General features: G+C 41.7%; 1 protein-coding gene and 1 long non-coding RNA gene across 2 annotated transcripts; one reads left to right on the top strand and one right to left on the bottom strand.

Moving 5' to 3' along the window:
- Nucleotides 1-653: 653 nt before the first annotated feature.
- Nucleotides 654-6,890, bottom strand: LOC311052665 (uncharacterized protein). The gene is made up of 7 exons (XM_084067745.1): nucleotides 6,627-6,890; nucleotides 5,731-5,934; nucleotides 4,770-4,958; nucleotides 3,947-4,030; nucleotides 3,058-3,225; nucleotides 2,176-2,270; nucleotides 654-2,091 (listed from the first exon to the last, which is right to left on the bottom strand). Exons 1-7 carry the CDS (start codon nucleotides 6,817-6,819, stop codon nucleotides 1,000-1,002), a joined length of 2,025 nt encoding a protein of 674 aa, XP_083923871.1. The 5' UTR covers nucleotides 6,820-6,890; the 3' UTR covers nucleotides 654-999.
- Nucleotides 6,891-14,318: 7,428 nt separating this feature from the next.
- Nucleotides 14,319-22,006, top strand: LOC311052675. Its single transcript, XR_014601542.1, has 4 exons — nucleotides 14,319-14,444; nucleotides 15,370-15,502; nucleotides 16,246-16,384; nucleotides 20,291-22,006. It is a non-coding gene; the product is annotated as an uncharacterized lncRNA (long non-coding RNA).
- Nucleotides 22,007-22,132: the final 126 nt, after the last annotated feature.

Genomic DNA, 22,132 nt, shown 5'->3' on the forward strand with positions numbered 1-22,132 from the left:
TAGTTGTATTTACTTGCAGGCCTACATGTAGTAATGGTGATGATTCACTATCAATCATTTAGCAGTGATCCGGAACCCCCTCAAGTACCGCTGTGGGCCCCCGGACCCCACGTGGAGAACCAATGTTATAGTGTACATTATAAAATCTTTAGAAAAATGCAGATCTACAAGTTCACAATGCATAACATCATGACACGTGAGCTTGTAGATCGGCTATTTTAAAATAGCCAAAGTATACAGTATATAGGGCTGAAGTGGGTAATGCATGTTTTGTAATAATAATCAAAATCTACAAAGTAATTAGTAACTAAAGTTTTCAAATAATTATAATGGAGTAAAAGTAGGCCTACAATATTTGCCTCTGAAATCTAGTGGAGTAGAAGTAAAAGTATTGCCAGTTAGAAATACTCCAGTAAAAGTAAAAAATGTATCCTAACAATTGTACCTAAGTACAGTACTTGAGTACATGTACTTATATACTTTCCACCACTGGAAATGAAAGCAATGCACCAGGGTGAGGGTAACCAGAGAACTGGGCACTGGTGAGATTTGAGCCTATTTTTCCAGAGAAATGTTTCCATTGTGGTCCATAAGATTTCAGACATCTAGGCAAACAGTACAATGAACAACGATACAAAAATTAAACAAGATAACAGGATAACTTAAAAAGGTGGTGGAGGATGCCACTCACAAAATACGTTGTGAAGCTCACTGAAGGCGTGAGTTGTTTGTAACCCTGGGGGCAGGCTAGTTGGAGAACAAAATGTAGCTAAAAGTGTAGGTCAGATTAAAAATGTTTATTACATTCGAGCACTGTACGTTAGGCTAACATAACAACAGTAAATGTAGAACAGAAAACAACAATTACACCCATTGGCATACCCTAAAATGTACAGTAGTTACTGTGGTAAGCAAAAAAATGTATAAAAATAATATAAATTGATTTTTTATAATCCTCAAAAACGAGTAATCAACTACTCTCAACCCCACCCCTAAAATCTATTTTTTCTTTTTTAATTTTAGTTTTAACTTCCTCCAGCAAACCTCCTCTTTCCACTGGTCAAGTGGCACACCAGCCTTTTGGGGGCAGTATACAGACCCAAGATACTGTCTGTGGCCAGTTTCCTTCTTGCAGGGCTGGGAGCACTTTCTGCATGTATACTGCCCTTCCGTCCGATCGCTGTTGGGCCTCCGGGGAGCAGCAGGAGAAATGGCTTTGGCCGCAGAGATTTGTGGGATCATAAACACAGGCCAGGGGCCAGAGGTAGATGGAGGTGACTGCTGAGGGGACAACTGCATCTCAGCTGTCAGCGTTGGGGAGTCAGACTGTGAAGGATGGGGGTGTTCGACCAGAGTTGCAGACTCGCTCGTGTCCATTGCCTGTTCTGCTGTATTTTGAGGTGAGTGGTATCGATTTTGAAGGCCAGGCTGTGGGGGTGCAGCAGTGGGGTGTACCTGTACGGGTGGGAGAGGTGCAGGGGCAACGGGAACAGAGGCGGCTAAGTTGACCCCTTGAACCAGAATGCTACATTCAGAGGCAGGCAATTTGACCCCTTGCAGTAGAATATTACAGTCCTGCCCCTGCATCCGCTTTACATGCCAATCAATGAATGTTGCTTGATCGACCCCAAACAACTGAAGATTAGTGCTCTGCATGACTGTACGGTTACCAAGGACCAGCTGCCTGATCTTATCGTATTCCCTGAGAACCGGTGTCCATCTTAGAGTGTAACAGGCGTGGTAGTTGGGGTTCTTATGGATGTCACTGAGTTTGACAAGTATAGACTCTACCAGATGACAACAGTCTGGCCACTGGGCATGGGATCCTGTTCCCATATCTGGTATAACTAGGCCTTTAGGTTTAATAGGCCTGAAGTGCATCGACAGACACTGGTGCTGTGCGGTGCATGCCAGAGGCGGGTATGCTACTTGCCTCTGGTATTTACTCTCGTATGGCATTGGTAGGAGTTTCTGCCACAGGGCTATGATGGCATTGGCCTGCTGGGTGTTCAGTGTTGGGAGTGTCCTCAGCCCCACCAAGCAGTCTGCCAGGCTGTGCATACGGTCTATCGCTGAGACACTGCACACATCCTGGAAAAATATACACAATGTAACACAATATCACAAGCAGAGAAATCTGTCACATCTGTCACAGTGTAACCTGTAAATACTTACCAGCTGTTGCTCAGTTTCTGCCGGAGTCATGTCAGTTGGCCAACAGGGACCAGAAGTTGTGGCGCTGGAGACAGCGTCTGGGAGGTTAGTGACAGCTGTAGGCCCAGAGTAACAATTCAATAATATTTTTTAATGGGAAATTTGCTTCATGGCCCAGGGGGCATGGCTCTGACATCAGGACAGTGCAGATGCCAACACTTCTGTGGGCAAACCCTGTGGTGCGGGTGATCTTGTCAGGTCTGCATTTCTTGTGCCTTCATCCAAAGCACATGAATGTGTGTTACTTTCACCCATTCACAGTTCACACTCAAATACAAGCTATACACCTTGTTACCACCCAAAGCTAATTGATGATTAATTTACATGAGTGACCTACAGTTAGATATGCAGATGGCTGGAGTGACTGAGGAAGACGCAGAAGCAGATAGAAACAGACAAATGAGAAAGAACCGAAAGAAGAACTTACACATGTTATAGAGTGGCAAAGTTTGTAGTTATAAAACCCCAAAATGAGTTTGCATGTTACACTTCCTGGTTCTCTCATCTCATTATGAGTGTTTATTTTGTTTATTTTGTTTGACATAACAAGCTACCCATTTGCTCTGACAAGATGGTGACCAGTTTGTATGCATCCAGTTTCCTGAGCTGCACAACATACATTTTAAACTTTGGGTTATGTGGAGACATATAAGTACTAGTGATAGTTCATTTACTATTCTCTATTAAGGATAAAAGCCTCTAATGTTGTATGAAGTGTCCACATTTATCCTGCCTTAAGAGGCTCTTAAATGATGTGATGCAATACGTTGAATATTAGGTTTATGAATATGGAAGCCACACCGTCATTAGACCCTGTCTTGTTAGTTTAGTACACATTTTTACCTGAGCGAGTGTCCTGGTGAGGCTTCCTATCTACTAATGTAGTCAATGTTGACACATCAGCCATCTCTGGTGTTAGAACGAGCTCCTCCGGTTCCTCCTTAACACGTGGAGACTCTGGTTCTTCCTGGACCAGACTGGGGCTCCTCTCCTCCTGTTCTGAGGAAACCTCTTTTTACACAGGAAGGAAGGAGCAGGATATGTACAAGGAGAGAGGAAGTCAAGTCAGCGCAGAGCAACTCAAAGTGATTTCACATTGGATAAAATCGATTGTCCTTGTTTTGTAGCACTGCTCACCTCACTGGTGATGCTAAATGTGTTTGCAGTGCTGCAAAATGGCCAGCACGTTGCTGGCCATTTTGCAAACCTGTGCATTAAGGCGGGCCTGTGCGGATCTTATTTTTCTGTTTATCTGAGTGTCTTCCCACCACAACGAATAGGCTTTCAACAATGGAAGACTGTCTTTATCTCAGTGAGTAGTGAAAGCATATCACTGTAGTGTAGACATCGGGTCCCTGTTTAATGAGGAAAATACACGCATGGCGTTAAGTAGAACTCCTAACGCTATGGACCATGGCTAGATTGACATGTAACAATACCTTAAGGCCTTTATTATAACTAGACCATACCCGGTCGGCGCAGCGCATCCGTGGGGGGATATGCGCACATGATCTGGCAACCCGGGAGGCGACATTGTTTGACACATAAACGCTAATAAGAAGCTGAGATTTGATGAAATTGAAAAACGGGCTTCACAGTTAAGTTCAGATGGTAATGGTCAATGGCTGTGTGCAAAATCAGAGCAATTGGTCCAGCCAGTGAGGAGAACCGGGTAGCTTCACCACCACTACAGAGGTTACTAGAATTATAGTAGGATAGTAGGATACTATACCTGAGGCAGGGAATCCTGGGAAATCATCATCATCACTTTCCTCTTCAAAGATTTTGATGATCAATTGTCGCTGCTCCGAGATGCCTGCAGGTATCAGAAGTTAACTATAACTAGGGCTGCAATAGTTAATTGAACTAATCGATTATAAAAAAAACAATCGATAATCAATAATTGAATAAAATCATCGCTTAATAATCGATCCCGATTTTGGGCATGTCATTATAGTCAATATGTTGTTTAAAGAGGCCTCTAAATGTGTGATTCCGATCTGGAGCAGATGGGACGCTGCGTTCATGTTTGGTGGTACTTTGTGCAAAAATGGCCCCTCCCACAAACCTTGAAAGGCAATCGTAGCCAATATGACAAATCTGACAGATAAGTCCTTAGAGATAATGTGTTTTATAACAGATTTGAGTGAAGAGTAGGAGTAGTGGCAAAAAGTGTGTTTTGAAGAAAATGCAAAATGGATGGAAAATCTTGTCAGGCAGAAATGGTCTTCTATATGGAGAGTTGCATCATGAGATAAGAAATCAAGGGATTTATTTTATTAAACAACCAACAGTTCAAGAGTTATAGGGGCAAAACGTGAAGTGGCCTGTTATAGCACCACCATGAGGACATTTTTAACAATTGGGATGTGTGTGTGTGTGTGTGTGTGTAAACGTCGATCGGTCCAACAGTGCTGGAGATTAGGTGTTCACAGACAGACACACTGACTAAATAATCATACATTTCCTGTGTTATCTGATGAAGGTCAACAGACAAAAACATCACCAATATTTTTAGATTAGCATTAGAGATTTGTACTAGAGATTGTTTTTACCCAACAGAATGTCGCCCCTCGCCTTCCTATCTAGAGATGTCAACGACAACGTTGACCAGTGAGCCACTGGTTTGAACTTCTCCTGATCTTCTTTAATCTGTGGTGACTCTGGTTCCTCGTGGACCAGACTGGAGCTCCACTCGTGCTCTTCAGGTGACTCCTCTTTAAACACAGGAGGAAGTGAGGAATCTAGGAGGAGGAGAGAAAAGGTAACATCAGCAGAGAGTAAGTACTTTCTGATTGCATTTTCCTACTTATTGTTTTTAACAACATCATTTCCAGGCTGTATACTCATGTTTATGGCATGTATATTGGAATATTGTTGGAAAACAAAACATTATAACTAAGTGATTATCCAATCATTAAGTACTTAGACATAATCTCTGACTCAGAGAGCATGTCTAAGTACTTCCTGGTTTCCTACTTTTTTTGTTTGATTTGTTTGCTAATTATTTATTATTTCTTTTTTTAATATGGTCTAATTTTTTCAGTTGGAAAATTGAAAAGTTACGCTGCCTACAGATCCAGTCATCCAGCGCTCCTCTCTAAATGAACTGTATTCTGCTGCCCAAAAAAACGCAGGGCGCCTAGACTCTAGAGCACTGAAGCGCAATGATTGGGCGTTGGTTAGAGGAGCGCTCCAGCCCATCTTTTCCATAGAAATGGATGGCAGACAGGCACTGCCAGCTAAAATAAAAATAAAACGCTTTCTGCGGACACGCCCCCACAAAGGCCTTTTTAAACCACTTAAACCCTTATATGTGGTTTAGTCCCTCAGGGCTCTATGCTAGTAAGTTATGTTTTCACTCTACATTAAATATCTTCACTGAAAATAGCCGATCAACAAGCTCACATGTCGATCTGCTAGTTTCCCCAGAATACGGATGCTGGGGTTTAAGTGGTTAAATATGAAGTTTTCTACATTTCTGTTTTCATTTAATAATTCTATCCTCCTCCACACCTGAGACAGGGAATCCTGGGGAATCTTCATCGTCATGATCATCACCATCATCGTCACTTTCCTCGTCAAACAATCCTGGGACATCATCTTCATCATCATCATCATCATCATCATCATCATCTCCACCACCACCACCATCATCATCATCATCATTACTTTCCTCTTCAAACATTTTGACGATCCGTTGTTGCTGTTCTGGGATGTCTGCAGGCATCAGAAGTTAAAAATAAGTAGGGCTGCAACAGTTAATCAAACAAACTGATTTAATTGAATATGATTTTTTTTAAATCTATGGCTGTGTATCTGGAATAGTCTACATGAAATGTATGTAATATCACAGCCATTCTAGGGCTATACTGTGTTCTGCTGTCAACAACTGGGGTCACCCCATCAGTCTAGCTCTTAATAAACAGAAAATACATTTTCAGATCAGGATACCAATTTTATCTGATCAAAGCAATTTTATCCAATAAGCTACACAACCCCCAGGGGTCCATGGAGGGGGTTCCCAGGAAAAATATATAATATATAGCATCAAAATCTGTTTCCACATTAACCCTAATTATACTTACAGCTGTTAAAAAATGGGCAATCTACAAGCTTACAAAGCCTCACAGTGCAACGCATTGTGAGCTTGTAGATCGACTATTTTTTTAAACTTTTTGCCAAATTTGTTTAAAAAAAAAAATCTCTTACAAAAACCTTTAAAAAAAGGGGGTCCGCGGCCATACAATACAATTTGGGGGTCCTTAATGAAAAAGTTTGAGAACCACTGCAATAAGCTACAGTGTGGTTCGCAAAGTAGGGTCCAGGGTTCTTTGAGTGGGTTCCAAAATCAGACTTATGAAAAACGAAAACAAAGAAAACACACAGCAGTGTAGTTATACTGTACGAACCTGCTCGGTGTAATTTGATGCGTGCTTTTGAACCCTTATACAGGATTCTTCCCTGCTTCTCAATGTGTTGTTTGGAACATAAAGCCTCATTCTCATAGTCTGTTATAATTCTTTGAACAACCATACATATCTCTTCAGCAGCCGCAGAGAGGCGCTCGTTGACAAAGGACCTAAGTGTTTGTATTGAAATCATATTAGAATAATTAATCCCATAAATAAATGGAACAAAAAAACAAACAAACGTTAGGAAATAAAAAGGTAAGCTCTCGCTGTATGTGGTGGGTTTGGAAAAAAAACTGTAGAAATACGAAAACACTTCCGGGTTGACCAGATTGATTTGGTTGATTTGACGATTACTGCCATCTGCTGTTGAATATCTGTATAAAAAGGGTTCAACCATTTTTCAACGGTTTTTCAACAACATTCCTGAATGTATTTTTTTTTCTCAATGTACATTCGTTTCTAAACACAAAATATACAAGTGATGATTTTATTCATTTCCTTAACAGGCCAGGGTAAAATACAGCAATAGGCTCTATGCACAGCAGCAAAGAAATTGGGCCCCTTCCTTACTTCCTTCACAGGCGTTACCAATGACACTAAAGAAAGCTCTGTTCCATTTCGTGTAGCACAGTGGTTCTCAAACTTTTTAATTTCAAGGACCCCCAGAACTCTGAGAGTGTACAAATGGAACCAAACCAAATGGACCCGTAAGTCAGAGTTACACACCCGTAAGGGGCCATTTGGAACCCTATCAATATATATATATATATCTAACTATATAAATGGCGAGCAACTTCCGCACCCTGGGTGCGACACCCCACAGCTCTGTTATCGAATAAACAACGCACCGCCAGACCACATGTCGGCAACTGACTCGCCACGGCGGCCGCGCTGAATTTACGCCTCGCGTAGGGGACATCTCACTGCTCACTACAGCTTCTCCACCGCGCAACATAATTAATTCTACTCACCAAATGTCGGACAAAACGGAAGGGGAGGCAGCTTCGTACCGTTTACCGTGCGCACGACCTCATCACCACAACAGCTGCCAGCCGCTGCGGGGGTTTTTTCCTTTTTTTCAAAACTTTTTTTTTTGGTCACCATTTTCTCCAGGCACCATTTCTGGTGTAACGTCAGCTGTTTCTTTTCACCAGCCAATCACCTTTCACGTTGCCACGTCCGTTGCCACGTCGCGCTGACGTACGCTAAACAAGCGCTGCCGTGCGCACAATGCAAACGAGCCCAAAGGCGCGCAAAAATAAGCCGACCATTGCTTAGACACAAAGTCAGACCTGGCAACGCAGCCTACGCCAATCATGTGTGAGAGATCTACAAGCTATGGGGCAGAGACGCCACCGTATCTTAGCAACAACTACAGCGCTCACTCTCATTGGTCCTGTCACGCTAAGAGCAGTCTCCAGACAATGGCATCGCAGACAGCTTGCTGTTACTGCTGTAGCCATCACAGGCAGTTGCAGCACGACGGACAGGGCGCTGTGATAGCTGCCATGTCGCTAACGCTAACCTGGTTGTCATGCCTGCAGCGGCTGTGCAATCACTTTGTCAACAATGCACGTTCGTGTGGTGAATGTCTATATTGCTGCTCAGTTCGTCCATTGTAGATGGTGTATGTTTGTGTGTGTCTTCTGGAGAACTATGTAGCTCCACAGCAACTACAGTAACTAACGTAATGGCAGGACCGCCCCGTGCAACGCATGTTAGCCTGCATTATGGTCATGTAGTAATTTCAGATAATTTCGCTCCGATTACAGCAGTGTTTATCAACCCTTTCACGCCGCCCCCCCCCCCCCCCCCCCCAAATACACGTACTTGATCTGGGACCCCCCCATTCTGTTTGACTCCGTTCCACAAGTAAATATTGTGAAAATAGCCGATCTACAAGCTCGAAACGCCTCACGTTGAGAGGCTTTGTAAGCTTGGAGATCGGCTATTTTCTACATGATTGCCTCTTTCTTACATTCTTTGCCAATGTGGCCCATGTTTTCATAGCATAGTTTATTCACTACTTCTGTTGCAGAAATGGCCATTTCCTTTACTTTCGGTTTTTTATTGTCTCCGCCAGGCCGAAAGGCATGGCGCAAGACTATGTTTCACCCCCTGTCCGTCCGTCTGTGATAGCTAATCTCTCACATCGTTGACTTCATCGCAGCAAAATAACAGCCCGATGTGGAGAGTCAGTGAGAGCTGGATAAACGACGTAAAATGTGTCAAAAGGAGTCTGTACGGCTGTCGATAAATGAACACATGACGTCGGTGGCAGAGGAGATATTGTGTCTTTTGGACAAACAGCAGCGTGGTGCTGATGTTTGTTGTGTGAAGCAGCTTAATGTCAGAGTGTTTCTGTTGGAGCGCCTCAGTGCGGCTGCAGAGTTCATGTGCAACCTCTTCCACAGAGACACAGAGACACTAGAAACTCTGCTGGGGAAAAAAAACACTGCTGGGCATTGACTTTCCTATGGACATTGATCTACACACTGCAGGTATATCTGCTACACACACAACATCAAACTACACACTGCAGGTATGACGCAGCGTTTGCATTACAGCCAGCATGCCAGCGTAGTTCCCATATGGTTTCAAGGTGGGCTAAACCATATGGACCCCATGTCAGCAATGTCAGCGGCATCCACTTCAGTCCCAACTGCCATGCCCATGCAGGCTATAAGTAGCTTCTACCTGGCCCTTAGGTGGGCCCCAACTAGCCATGTTTATGTGGGACCAAGGCAGGTCCTAACTGGGTTTGCCCATGCAGGCTTTAACTGGGTTCTACCTGGGCCCTAGGTGTACCCTAACCAACCACAGTGCAGTGCCCATCGCTCCAATTGTTGTGACGTCAGGGCTCTCAATACTGCACATTGCTGGCGGAGGAGGGGCCGCAGGGCGACCGCACACATCGCTGAACCAATGGTAGCCCACGGATGTTTCCTCTGTGGATTTACAATCTGCCCCTCTATGCCACATATCATCCGCACTACAGGGTCTTCACTGACCGAGCCACGGCCCCACTCACCCTCATGACGCTACGCCACTTAAACGTGCGGCAGCATGCGCTGGCTTGCCAGGTTTGCACAGCCTGCGCCAGAAACAAGCAACCACCTTCATGAAAAAAAAAAAAACACCGAAATGGTCCGCAATGTTCCAGGGGTGTCCCCGCGCGTCCCAACACTCCACAGGGGGTCAGTGGACCATCAGGGGGTCCGCGGACCCCCTGTGGACCCCCTGAAACATAACAAATATTATTTCTTCAAATTTTTTCCTTTTTCAAAAAAACTTTTCCACAGTTTCACTCCGGCGATTTGGGTCCCCCAATATACACACGGCCACGCTGGGCCCCGTGCGCGGCTGGGGTTGAGGGGGGCGTAGCCCCCCGAAACTCTAGTCATCAATATACATTTAATTTCATAGTTAACATCAAATGCTTCTAGAGCATTTGAGCAGCAAATAAATACAAAAGAAAAGAGTTGATTTTGTTTGGTCATGTTGAGATATCATGTTAACACAGATGTCAGTGAGAAAAACTTTTGTTATTGTTCAATGTTGAACTATCTCCTTTGAATGAATCAACATGTGTTTCTTCAAACCTCCATTGTGATTGAAACCTTTTTCACACACTGTACAAGTAAAGACTTTCCCCTCTGTATGAATCATCATGTGTGTTTTCAGATACCTTATTTGACCAAAGTGTTTGCCACAAACCATACAACTACAAAGTTTATCCCTTGTATGGATTATCATGTGCGTCTTCAGACTTCCACTTTCTGTAAAACTTTTGGCACAAACTGTACAAATAAATGGACGCTCCCCTGTATGACTCTTCATGTGTCTTTTGAGATTACTCAATCGACCAAAATCTTTACCACAAACTCTACAACTACAGTTTCTCTCCCCTGTATGTATTAGCATGTGTGTCTTAAGAATTCCACGTTGATTAAAGCTTTTACCACATACTGTACAAATATAGGGTCTTTCCCCAGTATGTGTCATCATGTGTTTTTTAAGGTTATTCATTTGACCAAAATCTTTGCCACAAACTATACAAATACAAAATTTCTCCCCTGTATGTATCATTGTATGTGTCTTCAGAATTTCACGCTGATTAAAGCTTTTACCACAAACTGTACAAATAAAGGGCTTTTCCCCTGTATGAGTTCTCATGTGCCTCTTCAGACTGCCGCTCTGATTAAAACTTTTGTCACAAATTGCACAACTAAAGGGTTTTTCTCCTGTATGAGTCCTCATGTGTATCTTCAGATTTGTCATCAGATTAAAACCTTTGCCACAATCTGTACAAGTAAAGGGTTTTTCCCCTGTATGGACCATTATGTGTCTGTTCAGTTTTCCAATTTCATTAAATGTTTTGCAACAATATGCACAGCTAAAAGGTTTCTCCCCTGTATGAGTCCTCATGTGTGTTTGCAGACTTTCATTACGAGTAAAGCTTTTGTCGCAAACTGCACAACTAAAGGGTTTTTCCCCTGTATGGCACCTCATGTGTTTTTTCAGATTACTCAAATGACCAAAGACTTTGCCACACTCTGTACAACTAAAGTTTTTCTTCGCTGTGTGACTACTCATGGATGAAGTTTGTTTTGATGATTTCAGGTCCTGGGACAGATTGCTGCTCAAAGTCCATTTGTGTCCTTCCACATGTGTCTTGTGTGATTTCAGTGTGTTTAAAGCTGACTGATTTCCCCTGGTCTCCTCACACTCATCACTGTCTTCAGTGTCAGATTCAGAACCGTGTGAAGAGAGGAGCTGGTCATCACTAGTTGGTTGTGAGTCTCCACAACTCTCTACATCAGCTTGTGTTTTCATGTGTTCAGATGAGGTACTGGCTGGAGGCTCTGTCTCTGTGTTTTCATCATCATCACTTTTCACTGCCAGTAATGTCAACGTTGACCTATCAGACTCCATTGGTCTTTGAAGGAGCTCTGTCTGTCCTCTTTAATCTGTGGAGGCCCTTGACCAGCCTGCAGCTCCTCTCATGCTGTTCAGGGTAAAACCTCTTTGCACACAAGGAGGTATAGGAAGTCTAGACAAGAAATGAAATGAGAGAAAACATGTTTGACATTTACATTATTCAAGCTATTTCCTGTTTTGTAACTGGAAGGACTTTCTACTGTCCTTGTTATGGTCAACTTTTTGATTCTAGTGTGAGATGCCATACCAATGTTATTCCAATTTGAAATGATACAAACAAGAATAAATAAACAAACAAGCTAAATTATACATTTCTAAACCATAAGCTTATTCACATTATTGAAAGGACATTTGTTATTGGCAGCAACAATTCTAATTCACCAATACACTTTGACTGAAGTGGTACTTAGCTGTTCCACTTACTGTGAGTTACTGTTCTGTCATATTAATCATACTAAGCTTTAGTACAACTATCACAATACATGATCAGCACATTTTTTTGGGTGTATGTAGAAGTCACAAGTATACTCTTTTCTATTTCTATTTATACTATTTACTACATATTCTCTATATTGTCTCTGTCAGGGACCTGGTATCTCCACACTTCAACTTTTTATTATTCTTTCTTGTTTTGTATGTAAATTAATCGTAATCACAATTTCAACAATCTGAATAAGTGTAGGCTAAATATGAAATTAAGGAAAACAAAATAGTATACATGTATTGACAAAATAATGACTAATGGGTCTGTCTGTCTGTCTGTCTGTCTGTCTGTCTGTCTGTCTGTCTGTCTGTCTGTCTGTCTGTCTGTCTATCTATCTTGTAATAAAGTGCAAGCATGACCTTCATTGCAGCGAAGGTCAACAACAGAATTTAGCTGTCTTCTTGTATTTTTGCTCCATCTTTCAAATGTACAATAACTCTATGTGGGTTTACTACCTACAAACAGTGTTTCCAAAAGTGCAGTTCTCCCAAGTGCAGTGTTGCCAATTCTGATTATTATAAGTGACTTTGAGCTTGATTTTCTGTGGCTTGTAAATATTGGTAGGTAGTTACGGGTTGCCGTTTTTGGGCTTGTTTCTAAAGTGTAGTTGCTTAATTGTAGCCTGGCATTGCCAGACTGATCACGTGGGATTCACTCACAAGTTCCCCCACTGTATGGAGGAACTTGAGTGAATCCCTCGTGATCAGTCTGGCAATCCCAGGCTAGTTTTTTCAAACATTTTAATGTCAAGGACCCCCAAATTAATCTGTATTTGGCCACGGACACCCATCGGAAAATAATTTGTTCCAGGGACCCCCATACAAGATTTATGTTGTTAAAATGTTTCCAAAATATCCCGCATTTCTACAATATATATTTTTTTTAAATAGCAGATCTACAAGCTCACAACGAATCACATTGCAGGGAGTTGTGACCGTGAGCTTGTCTGATTTGAAATAGCTGATGTTTTAAAAATATTTTGAGGCTATATTAACTAATTTTGCTGGGGACCCCGTCCCCTGTGTGTCCTAGTCGCTATTTTGGGGCTTGTTTTCGTAGATTTGTCCCCTTGTTTTTTCTCACAAAATCTGGCAACATTGCCCAAGTGCCGTTTATGACGCTTTCATTGCCTTAGCATCTATTGAAAACATCAAATGTCAAGCTAAGATTAGCTTCTTCAGCGTCTTTAATACAATATCCTACGCTAGGACAAATAAATCACGATCGATAAATCCCCACATGTTCTCACAGTGACTTTTAATCAAGATCTATAAAACCGTCACCTAGTGAGTGAGAATGGGGTTTTAATAAAAAACAAACCTGTGGTGTTCAATAATGTGATCTCCTCCTGGTATCGGGATGGTAGGACCTCCTGGTTCTTTCAAACATCATCAACACGTGTTCAACATCAGCACACAGTCCAGACGTTAAAGAACGTTCAGGATTTGGACTCGAGACGTTTCCCCCTCCCAGAAACCAGCAGTGCGACAGCAGCGTCAAGACAGCAGCAGTCAGAAACAAACAGTTCCGTTTAGTAAACTTCAAAAATAAAATCTATTACACGTTTTGGAAATTATCAATTTCAACATGCTATAGAAATGAAATTAAGGACATTAATGACGCATATGCAGGCCAATATAATATATTATAACTATACTCTGACACAAACGCACGCACACGTGTGCGCGCACACACACACACGCACGCACGCACGCACGCACGCACGCACGCACGCACGCACGCATGCACACACACACACACACACACACACACACACACACACACACACACACACACACACACACACACACAGTGTCAACTTTTGTCTGAGAACGGCACTTTTCTGACCTCTGACCTCACTGGACGGTCCGCCACACTTTTTTTTACACCTCTCGGGCTTAAGTTATCCGAGAGTGTGGCGTTGTAGGGGAGGTGTCCCCGCACGCGTGCGCATGTCAGAAGTGTCGGCAGTGTCCGCCGGCGCCTGTCCAATGTCCACTTTTGTCTGAGAACGGCACTTTTCTGACCTTTTCTGACCATTTATCCATTTAGATAAATCATTAATGTTTAAAAAAACGTTTTTGTTACACAGAAACATAATATGTGTTGTATAGTTTCGTTTAAATGCTTATTTGTAGTTTTAATGTGCAAATTAACCGTTTTTCTACTTTATTTTTTATTTTTAGAGGATACTCATATTCTGAAGAGATCATCCACCGGAAGTCTTATCGTTGCTCCGCTATCGTTGCTCACGGAATACAGCGGTCTGTTGCACTGGATGTTGAACAAAGAACGAGGAGGACTTTTCTCCTTCAGCACAGAGGCTGCGAATACCATCCGGACCTGACCTGAATCGAGGAGATCACATCAGACATGATTGAACACTACAGGTTTGTTTTATTAAAACACATTCTTACTTAGTTGATTTAAAAGTCACCGTGAGAAGACGTGGCGTTTTAGCCGATCGTGATTTATTTGTGTAGGCCTGTGCTAAATACGTTGCAGACGCCAGACGCTAATGTTAGCTTGACGTTTGATGTTTTCATACAAGCTCTTAAAAAGCTGGCTGTACCGTGTCTGGCGAAGAGGGGCGCTTTTTGTTCACTCAATGTCCCTCGTGCGTGTGTGCAACTTATATAACCACAAATGAAATGCACGACTTTTAAAATCACTTGACAACGAGATAGGCGCAACTTAAAACCCCTATCGGTCGGTCAGTGTGGGGGACCACGCTTTGATGACTGTGGGTTGGCCCAAATTGGGACACAAGTGTATATGGTTCTCAAACTTTTTAATTTCAAGAACCCACAATTTCGTATACATTAGGCCATGGACCACCATAACACAGAGAGTTGCTCTGAGAGGTTTCATATTCGTACACTCAGAGTTACAGATCTCTACGGGTCCATTTGGTTCCTAATTATCTATTAATTAGCTGGGGACCGACTGGAACCCCCTCTAGGATCCCTCTGGGTCCCCTGACCCCACTTTGAGAACCACTGGACTAATGAATGGTGCCTCATTGGCCACTGGGCCACACATCAACACCGGCAACTCTCCATATCAAGTACCATAACTTACCATAACTGCATTGCACAACATATATGCCTGAGTCGTACATAAGTAGGCTACCTGAGCTTAAAACCTTTTGTTCTGGTTTTATAAACATTAATATTGCTAATTGCTATCTATGTAAGATAAGGTGTTTTGGTATGAAAACCCACATTGTCAACGTAACAAAGTATCCTATCTCATAATATAACTACATGTCTGACATGTGTAACAAACCAGACACATTGCATTGTGTTTCTACAGCAAGATCCTTATCTGACTACTAGTGGAGGACTTACACCATCAGCTGATGTGGGGTCTTGTACTAGGCTTACTGGGAGACACGTTGCATCTTCCCTTATATGCAGGAATAATTGTGGACAAAGACACGTTGAAGGTGAGTCTTTTCTAGAACCTTGACAACTCGATGAACCATTTTTCCATGTTCAACTTCCTGATTTCGCCCTCACACACAGTCCCAATTCCGGCGTCGATAAGCGTCTGTGGCCAAAAAGCTTTTGTAGTATTTGTGTTGTGTAGCGGCTGTTGATGGTGGCGAGGGCTTGCTTACCATCTCTCTCCCGACTGAACCAGCTCAGTCGCTGTCGACATTGGGCAGAGAGGGGGGGGTGGAGCTCTCTAGTTTGCAGTTTAACCTTGTTCGGCCAAAGCACTGGAACACTCACAAATGAAAGCTTATAAATGGGTACTCTCGCATGTTTGGATGAAATTGGCAACCCACCTGAAAATATATTTTCTGTTTACTAAAGAGCTGGAGAGACCCCTGTTACTGAACAAATACTCTATAACAATGATTACTATCAAAATATATAGCCCCATTTGGAACCTCTCCCTCCGCTGTATAGCTCCGAGATGAGGTCCCACATTACTAGGTGGCTGTCTAATATTTTCGGCGAATATTTTCCACTATGCATGATTCTTACCCTTTTCCGCACATCGTATCTAAAAAGTAAAGGTCGACCCCCCTGCTCTCAGATGTTTTAAATTTGAGCACTCAAGAAAATCTAACCGACAGATTGAAACAAGCGTTTAAATCGTTTTTTTTAGTCAGCCTGTGGCATGTTTTTCCCAATGCAATCTTACAGGAGATAACTTAATGTTGTTGTTTTTTCCTTCTAGGGATTTCCACAGACCACCACAGGGAGAGGTCTCTACAGTATCAAGAGAGATAACTTCTCGTCAGAGGAAGAGTGAGAGGAGCAGGGACGTGGACTGTTTGATGCAATGATGAACCCGGTAGTAAAGTTGTACAGGATAGGTATGTACAGTTTTGTTTAGTTTTTTAATCTGTTTGTTTTCACTTACTACTGCAGAGAGTGATCTGTGTTAACAGACACTCTCATATGGTCATTGATTTGATCAAATACACTTGCAGTATAATTATTTGTTGGCAGAGTGGTGGACGAAGTACTCAACCCCGATACTTGAGACTTTGACTTTATTTGTTTATTTGAGAGGGTTAGTATGTGTTAATGAACTAGGCATTCAATTAAAATACAGCTATGAAAGCAGTGTAAATATAAAGGAATATAAAGTCCTAATTTTCATCTGTAGTATCTGACATTTAACATTAAAAACAAGATATCACAGAACTTAAAGGTAGGGTAAGTGATTTGCTTTGGTTAAAATAAGTGTTAAATAGCTCTATATTCTGATAGTACTCATTGCTATAGAGTGTTTGTTCAGTATTAGGAGTCTCCTTGTCTCTCCAGCTCTTTATAAAACAGAAAATGCATTTTCGTTTCATTTCCAATTTTATCCAACCAGGACAGAGAACTCAATCAGGATGCAGATTAAACAAGTGAAATTGGAAGTGATGACACTAAGAAATGAGCAGACAAAATTGGAACTGGAACACTATACAAATTAAGCTTAAACTAAGTAAAAGAAAGCTCACAAGTATCGTGTTGCGACGAGTTGTGAGTTTGCTATGGCTATTTTCTCTATTTTTTAAATGGAACTGAAGTAGTTAATTCACTAATCATTTTATCGCGTTGGCTGCCTTACAGCTTTAATTTATGGAAAAAGTATTAAATTGATGGCCTTTTGGTAAAGTTTACCCTTCGGTTTATTTACCCTTGGTTGTAGCATTGTACATGTTTTCCAGTTTTGGCTACCCATTTTGTGTACCTGCTATGGTTGGTTGGCCTTGTCCTGGATATGAAGGCTGTGGCTTTGATGTAGGGCTGCAACTATCGATTATTTCAAATAGTATGATTAACCACTTAAGGCTTATTTGATACTTGTCTAGAGTTTGGACACCTACGCCGCACCGCCTATCTGACCGATGTGCTTATACAGTACATGGGTGTATCAGAGGCACCCTGGAGACACATGTGCAAATCAGTGTTGTTCATCATCATGAGCTGCATTTGTTGGATGAATCAAAAACAACACATTTAACTGTCTGTCCCCTTTGTGCCCATAAATGATCTCTGTATCTGTCTGTCTGTGTCCCTTTTATGCCCATATATGGAAATATTTGATGTCATCAGTATATGCCCATATATGGGTATATCAGTTGCATCAACAGTTCTGGACAACTGGATATCCATATATGCCTATATATGGACATATTGGTTGCATCGTCTATCCGAACGACGTGACGGCTGAGTCATAGTGACAATTAAATCGATTAGTTTGATGGCTTCACTTTTGCAGTAGCTAATCATTAGCTGCTAGTGGGTGAACTTTGACTTGTGAATGGAGGTTTGACTTTCTTGAGGCACATTGTCATCCATGTTGACTGTATGTTTCCGTTTCATCATCAGGACTAATTCTATAATACACTGTCATATGACGGTGTCTTGTGACTCGCTCTCTTAAGATAGCTGATCTACAAGCTCACATCATAGCCATTTTTGGGAACAACATCCTCCATTCCCTTAGTAGTGAAGTGCAAATAAAGTGCTGATCATGTATTGTGATAGTTGTACAAAGGTTAAGTAGGAATCAATGCATAATGTTATGTAATGCAATACATATGGTACTTCTATACAACTACTATACAACTACAAATACAGTAACTTGGACAGTGTTCATTAAGTACCACCATTCAAAGTGTACTTGTGCAATACAATATATCGTCACTGGCAGAAACCTTGTATCTCCATATAATTATTTTCCCATGAATTCCCTGCTTTATACTTTGTTGTATGACAGTGTCATGCAAAAGTACCACAAAAAAATAGATCTATTTTTGACTTCTTTCTTTTAATATTCAGAAAATGTGATTTTCACCTACTGTATAATGACATGCGCAAAATAGGGACACCTGGTCAAAAGTGGTTAGAGTCAGCACCAGCAAATTAACTTGTGAAAGTGATGACACTGATCTCTCAAGTACCCCCTAAATAAATAACATTGACTGGTTCTGGACATCCAACACACTGGACATCACTTGGTTGGATGCTGGTTCCAGACCAGCAGTGTTTAAGTTGTTCAGTTAGTTTTCCTTACTGCAAAGCCGGGTAATTCGAGAGTATTTGCTAATAGTATGCCGACCGTCCGATCCGAGTTTAATAGGCTACAGTTGTGTGGAGCAAACTTAATTTAACCTATAAAGTTGACACGATGCCCCCTTTGCTTTATAAAGATACCCCTTGCAGTTGCAACAGATGCAGTGTCAGCACTATTATCCACTATTATTCAGCATTTGCCATGATTGATCGGCAATTAAACAAGAATACATGTATATTTCAAGACATCATGTCTTGTTATTTTGCGTGGCGTTGTTTTTTTTTTTTTTATCACTAACCCTACGTTTTAAGTAGAGCCATAAGAAACCTGCATGCACGGCACGTGCGTAAGGTTATGCGGTGTCCCTGTTTCACGGTTTAATACGGTTTTATGAAATGTTGACGGTCTGGTCAGCCAAACCGTGTGACATGTGCGTTGCGCGCACCATAGTGATTATTGTCTACGGAAGCAGCATAGAGAATGGTAGCACATCAAGTAACAGCTGGAGACCTGGTCTCAAAAAGTAATGTGACACCTCCAATATGGGAACACTTTGGATTTCTACTAAGGTTGGGTGATATGCCAAAATATTCCTATCGCCCGCCGTCAGCCCAAAAATCAATAATGAAATAATGTGAGAACAGCACCGCTCCCCAGCATAGAGCTTCCAGCTGAAGTTGTACTTCGGTGCGCCTGTGACGCGTTGTAAGCTTGTAGGTCTGTTATTTTCGGTGCACAGCCCCGTTCCACAACAAAGTATACATTCGGCTGTTACACGTTTAGTGCCAGTGTCGGGTTACGTTTTCATAAAATGAACAGAGACGAGATGACTGTCTTTCTGCTGCCATGCACTTGTCTCACTGACAAACGTGTTTATACAATGAAGAATTGTAAAACATATCCACTCCATAGGATATTCTTTTCAGGACCAAGCTAGATCACAATTTAGGAGAGTAGCCTACCGCGGTTTACACCATTCACTGCAACGATGTGTCAAAACACAAACACCCAAGTTTCCTTTTTTAGAGATGGCTTTTTGATGGACAAAATAATAAGTGGCCCCCCCCCCCCCGGAACTTAAGTGCCAACGTAGGGCAGCGAACTGACATTTCAAATCGCATTGATAGACTTGTGACATAAACAACTGACCCAAGTTTTAATATCCACACTTGACATCAATCAGTGAAGATAGAATTAAGTGCGGGGACATAGTATGCCCCAGTCAATAAAGGGCTGTTGTTTATGTGTTCATTTTAGACTCGAGTGTGTATTGGGGAAAGGAGCCATCTGCTGGTGAAAGACTGTAATAGCAGTCTCTGATTGTATTCGTTTAGCAGCTGTCATCTCAGACCATTTAATGCGGCCGCTGGCCATGTTAAAATCCATTAGATGGTTAAACAGAGTACCCCGTTTTGGGGGGGGCATAAACTGTGGTTTACATTTTTTTAAACCGCCCTACCTTACACGTGGGTGCACCTGGCTGGCTACTTTTTTGACCCAGGTGGACATTGTGTAGACAAGTGGAACATCCTGATCAAATTGGAATAACTAGTATGGCATCTCACACTTGAATAAAAACAGGCACAGATATGCTACCAACAGCAGAAATTATTTCAACTACCACATCACCAAAACAGAGGAAACTGCTTGGGGAATGTCATTGTAATGATTTCTCTCATTTTATCTTTTGCCTCTGTGTGTAAAGAGATTTCCCCTGAACAGCAGGAGAGGAGCCGCAGTCTGGTCAAGGAGAAACCAGATGATCCACTTCAAAGGTCAACGGAGGCAGTGAAAAGTGAAGATGATGATGAATCTGACACTGAAGACAGTGACAGTGACAGTGAGTGGGATGAGACTAGGGATGAGACCAGGGGAAATCAGTCAGCTTTAAAAGGAAGGAAGTCACACAAGACACAAAATGCGGAAGGGACTCGTACAAGGAGATTTAGTTGTACAGAGTGTAGTAAAGGCTTTCCTTGGATGAGTGATCTGAAAATACACATGAGGTGTCATACAGGGGAAAAGCCCTTTAGTTGTACAGTTTGTAGCAAAAACTTTGCTCGCAATTCACATTTGACATTGCACAAGAGAACCCATACTGGGGATAAACCGTTTAGTTGTGCAGATTGTCACAAAAGGTTTACTACTTTGGGAAGTTTGAGGAATCACACGATGATTCATACAGGGGAAAAACCCCTTATGTGTAAATTTTGTGACAAAAGATTTATTCAGCATGGAGATCTGAAGAAGCACCTGAGAATACATACAGGAGAGAAACCCTTTATTTGTAGTGTTTGTGGCAAAGACTTTCAATTAAAACGTAATTTGAAAATACACATGGGGACTCATACAGGAGAAAAACCCTTTAGTTGCACATTGGGTGATGTAAGTTTTAATATGAGTGGAAGTCTTGAGACGCACATGATGACGCATACATGGGAAAGTAGTAAGACTACAGGGAAATGTATTTGTGAAGTTTGTGGCAAAATATTTATGAAGCATGGACGTTTTATGTTACACATGAAGGTACATTCAGGAGGAAACTATAATTGTACAGTGTGTGGGAAAGTCTTTACTCAAATGACTTATTTGAAAAGACACATGAAGCGTCACACGAAGCGTCCACGTGCATTTAGTTGTACAGTTTGTGGTAAGAATTATCTAGAAAAGTTTAATTTGAAGGTGCACATGAAAAGCCACATGAAGCGTCATTCAGGAGATCCTCCACGCCATCCCTCTCGCTTTGGTTGTACAGTTTGTGAAAAAAGGTTTTCAGAAAAGTCTAATTTGAAGACACACATGAAGATTCATACAAAGGATGAACTCTGCAGTTGTACAGTTTGCGGTAAAAACTTTAGTCAGACAAGGTATCTGAACGCACACATGATGGTTCATACAGGGGGACAATCCTTTACTTGTACAGTTTGTGAAAAAAGCTTCAATCGCAAAGGAAGTCTGAAGACACACATGCTGATTCATAACGGGGATAGTTCAACATAATTAAACAATTAATGAGAATTTTCTCAGACATCTGAGTTGACAGGATATCTCAACATGACTAAATTTCTGTTTACTTTTCATTATTTTATGTATTTTTGTTTTTATAGCACAATATATTTAATTACTTGATCACACATTCTCCATGCTGTACCTAATTGCAGTTGAAACGGTGTCCATATTGATCTGACATTGTTATGGTTTTAGCTGGATTTGCTGTGATGTTTTGTATAGTACATCATTTCATTTTATTACATTGTATGTGCATTGCTTTTATTGTATTTCATCCAGTGAAGCTCCCTCTGGCCCCCACCCCTTTATGTGACACACACACACACACACACACACACACACACACACACACACACACACACACACACACACGCTCTTACTTGCATGTATCCTTTTGACAGTGGTGAGCTGCTGCATGTTTTTGTTACGTTTTGTATCCCATATGTCAATAAAGATGGGAATCAAATGTGTCTAAATGCTTGTTCTGTTTTTTGCCTTTCATTTGTTACACAGAAAAATAATGGTTCTTTAAATGGCT

Source organism: Gymnoscopelus microlampas, assembly GCF_963454915.1.
Source record: "Gymnoscopelus microlampas genome assembly, chromosome: 9".
In the NCBI taxonomy this organism is placed as follows: domain Eukaryota; kingdom Metazoa; phylum Chordata; class Actinopteri; order Myctophiformes; family Myctophidae; genus Gymnoscopelus; species Gymnoscopelus microlampas.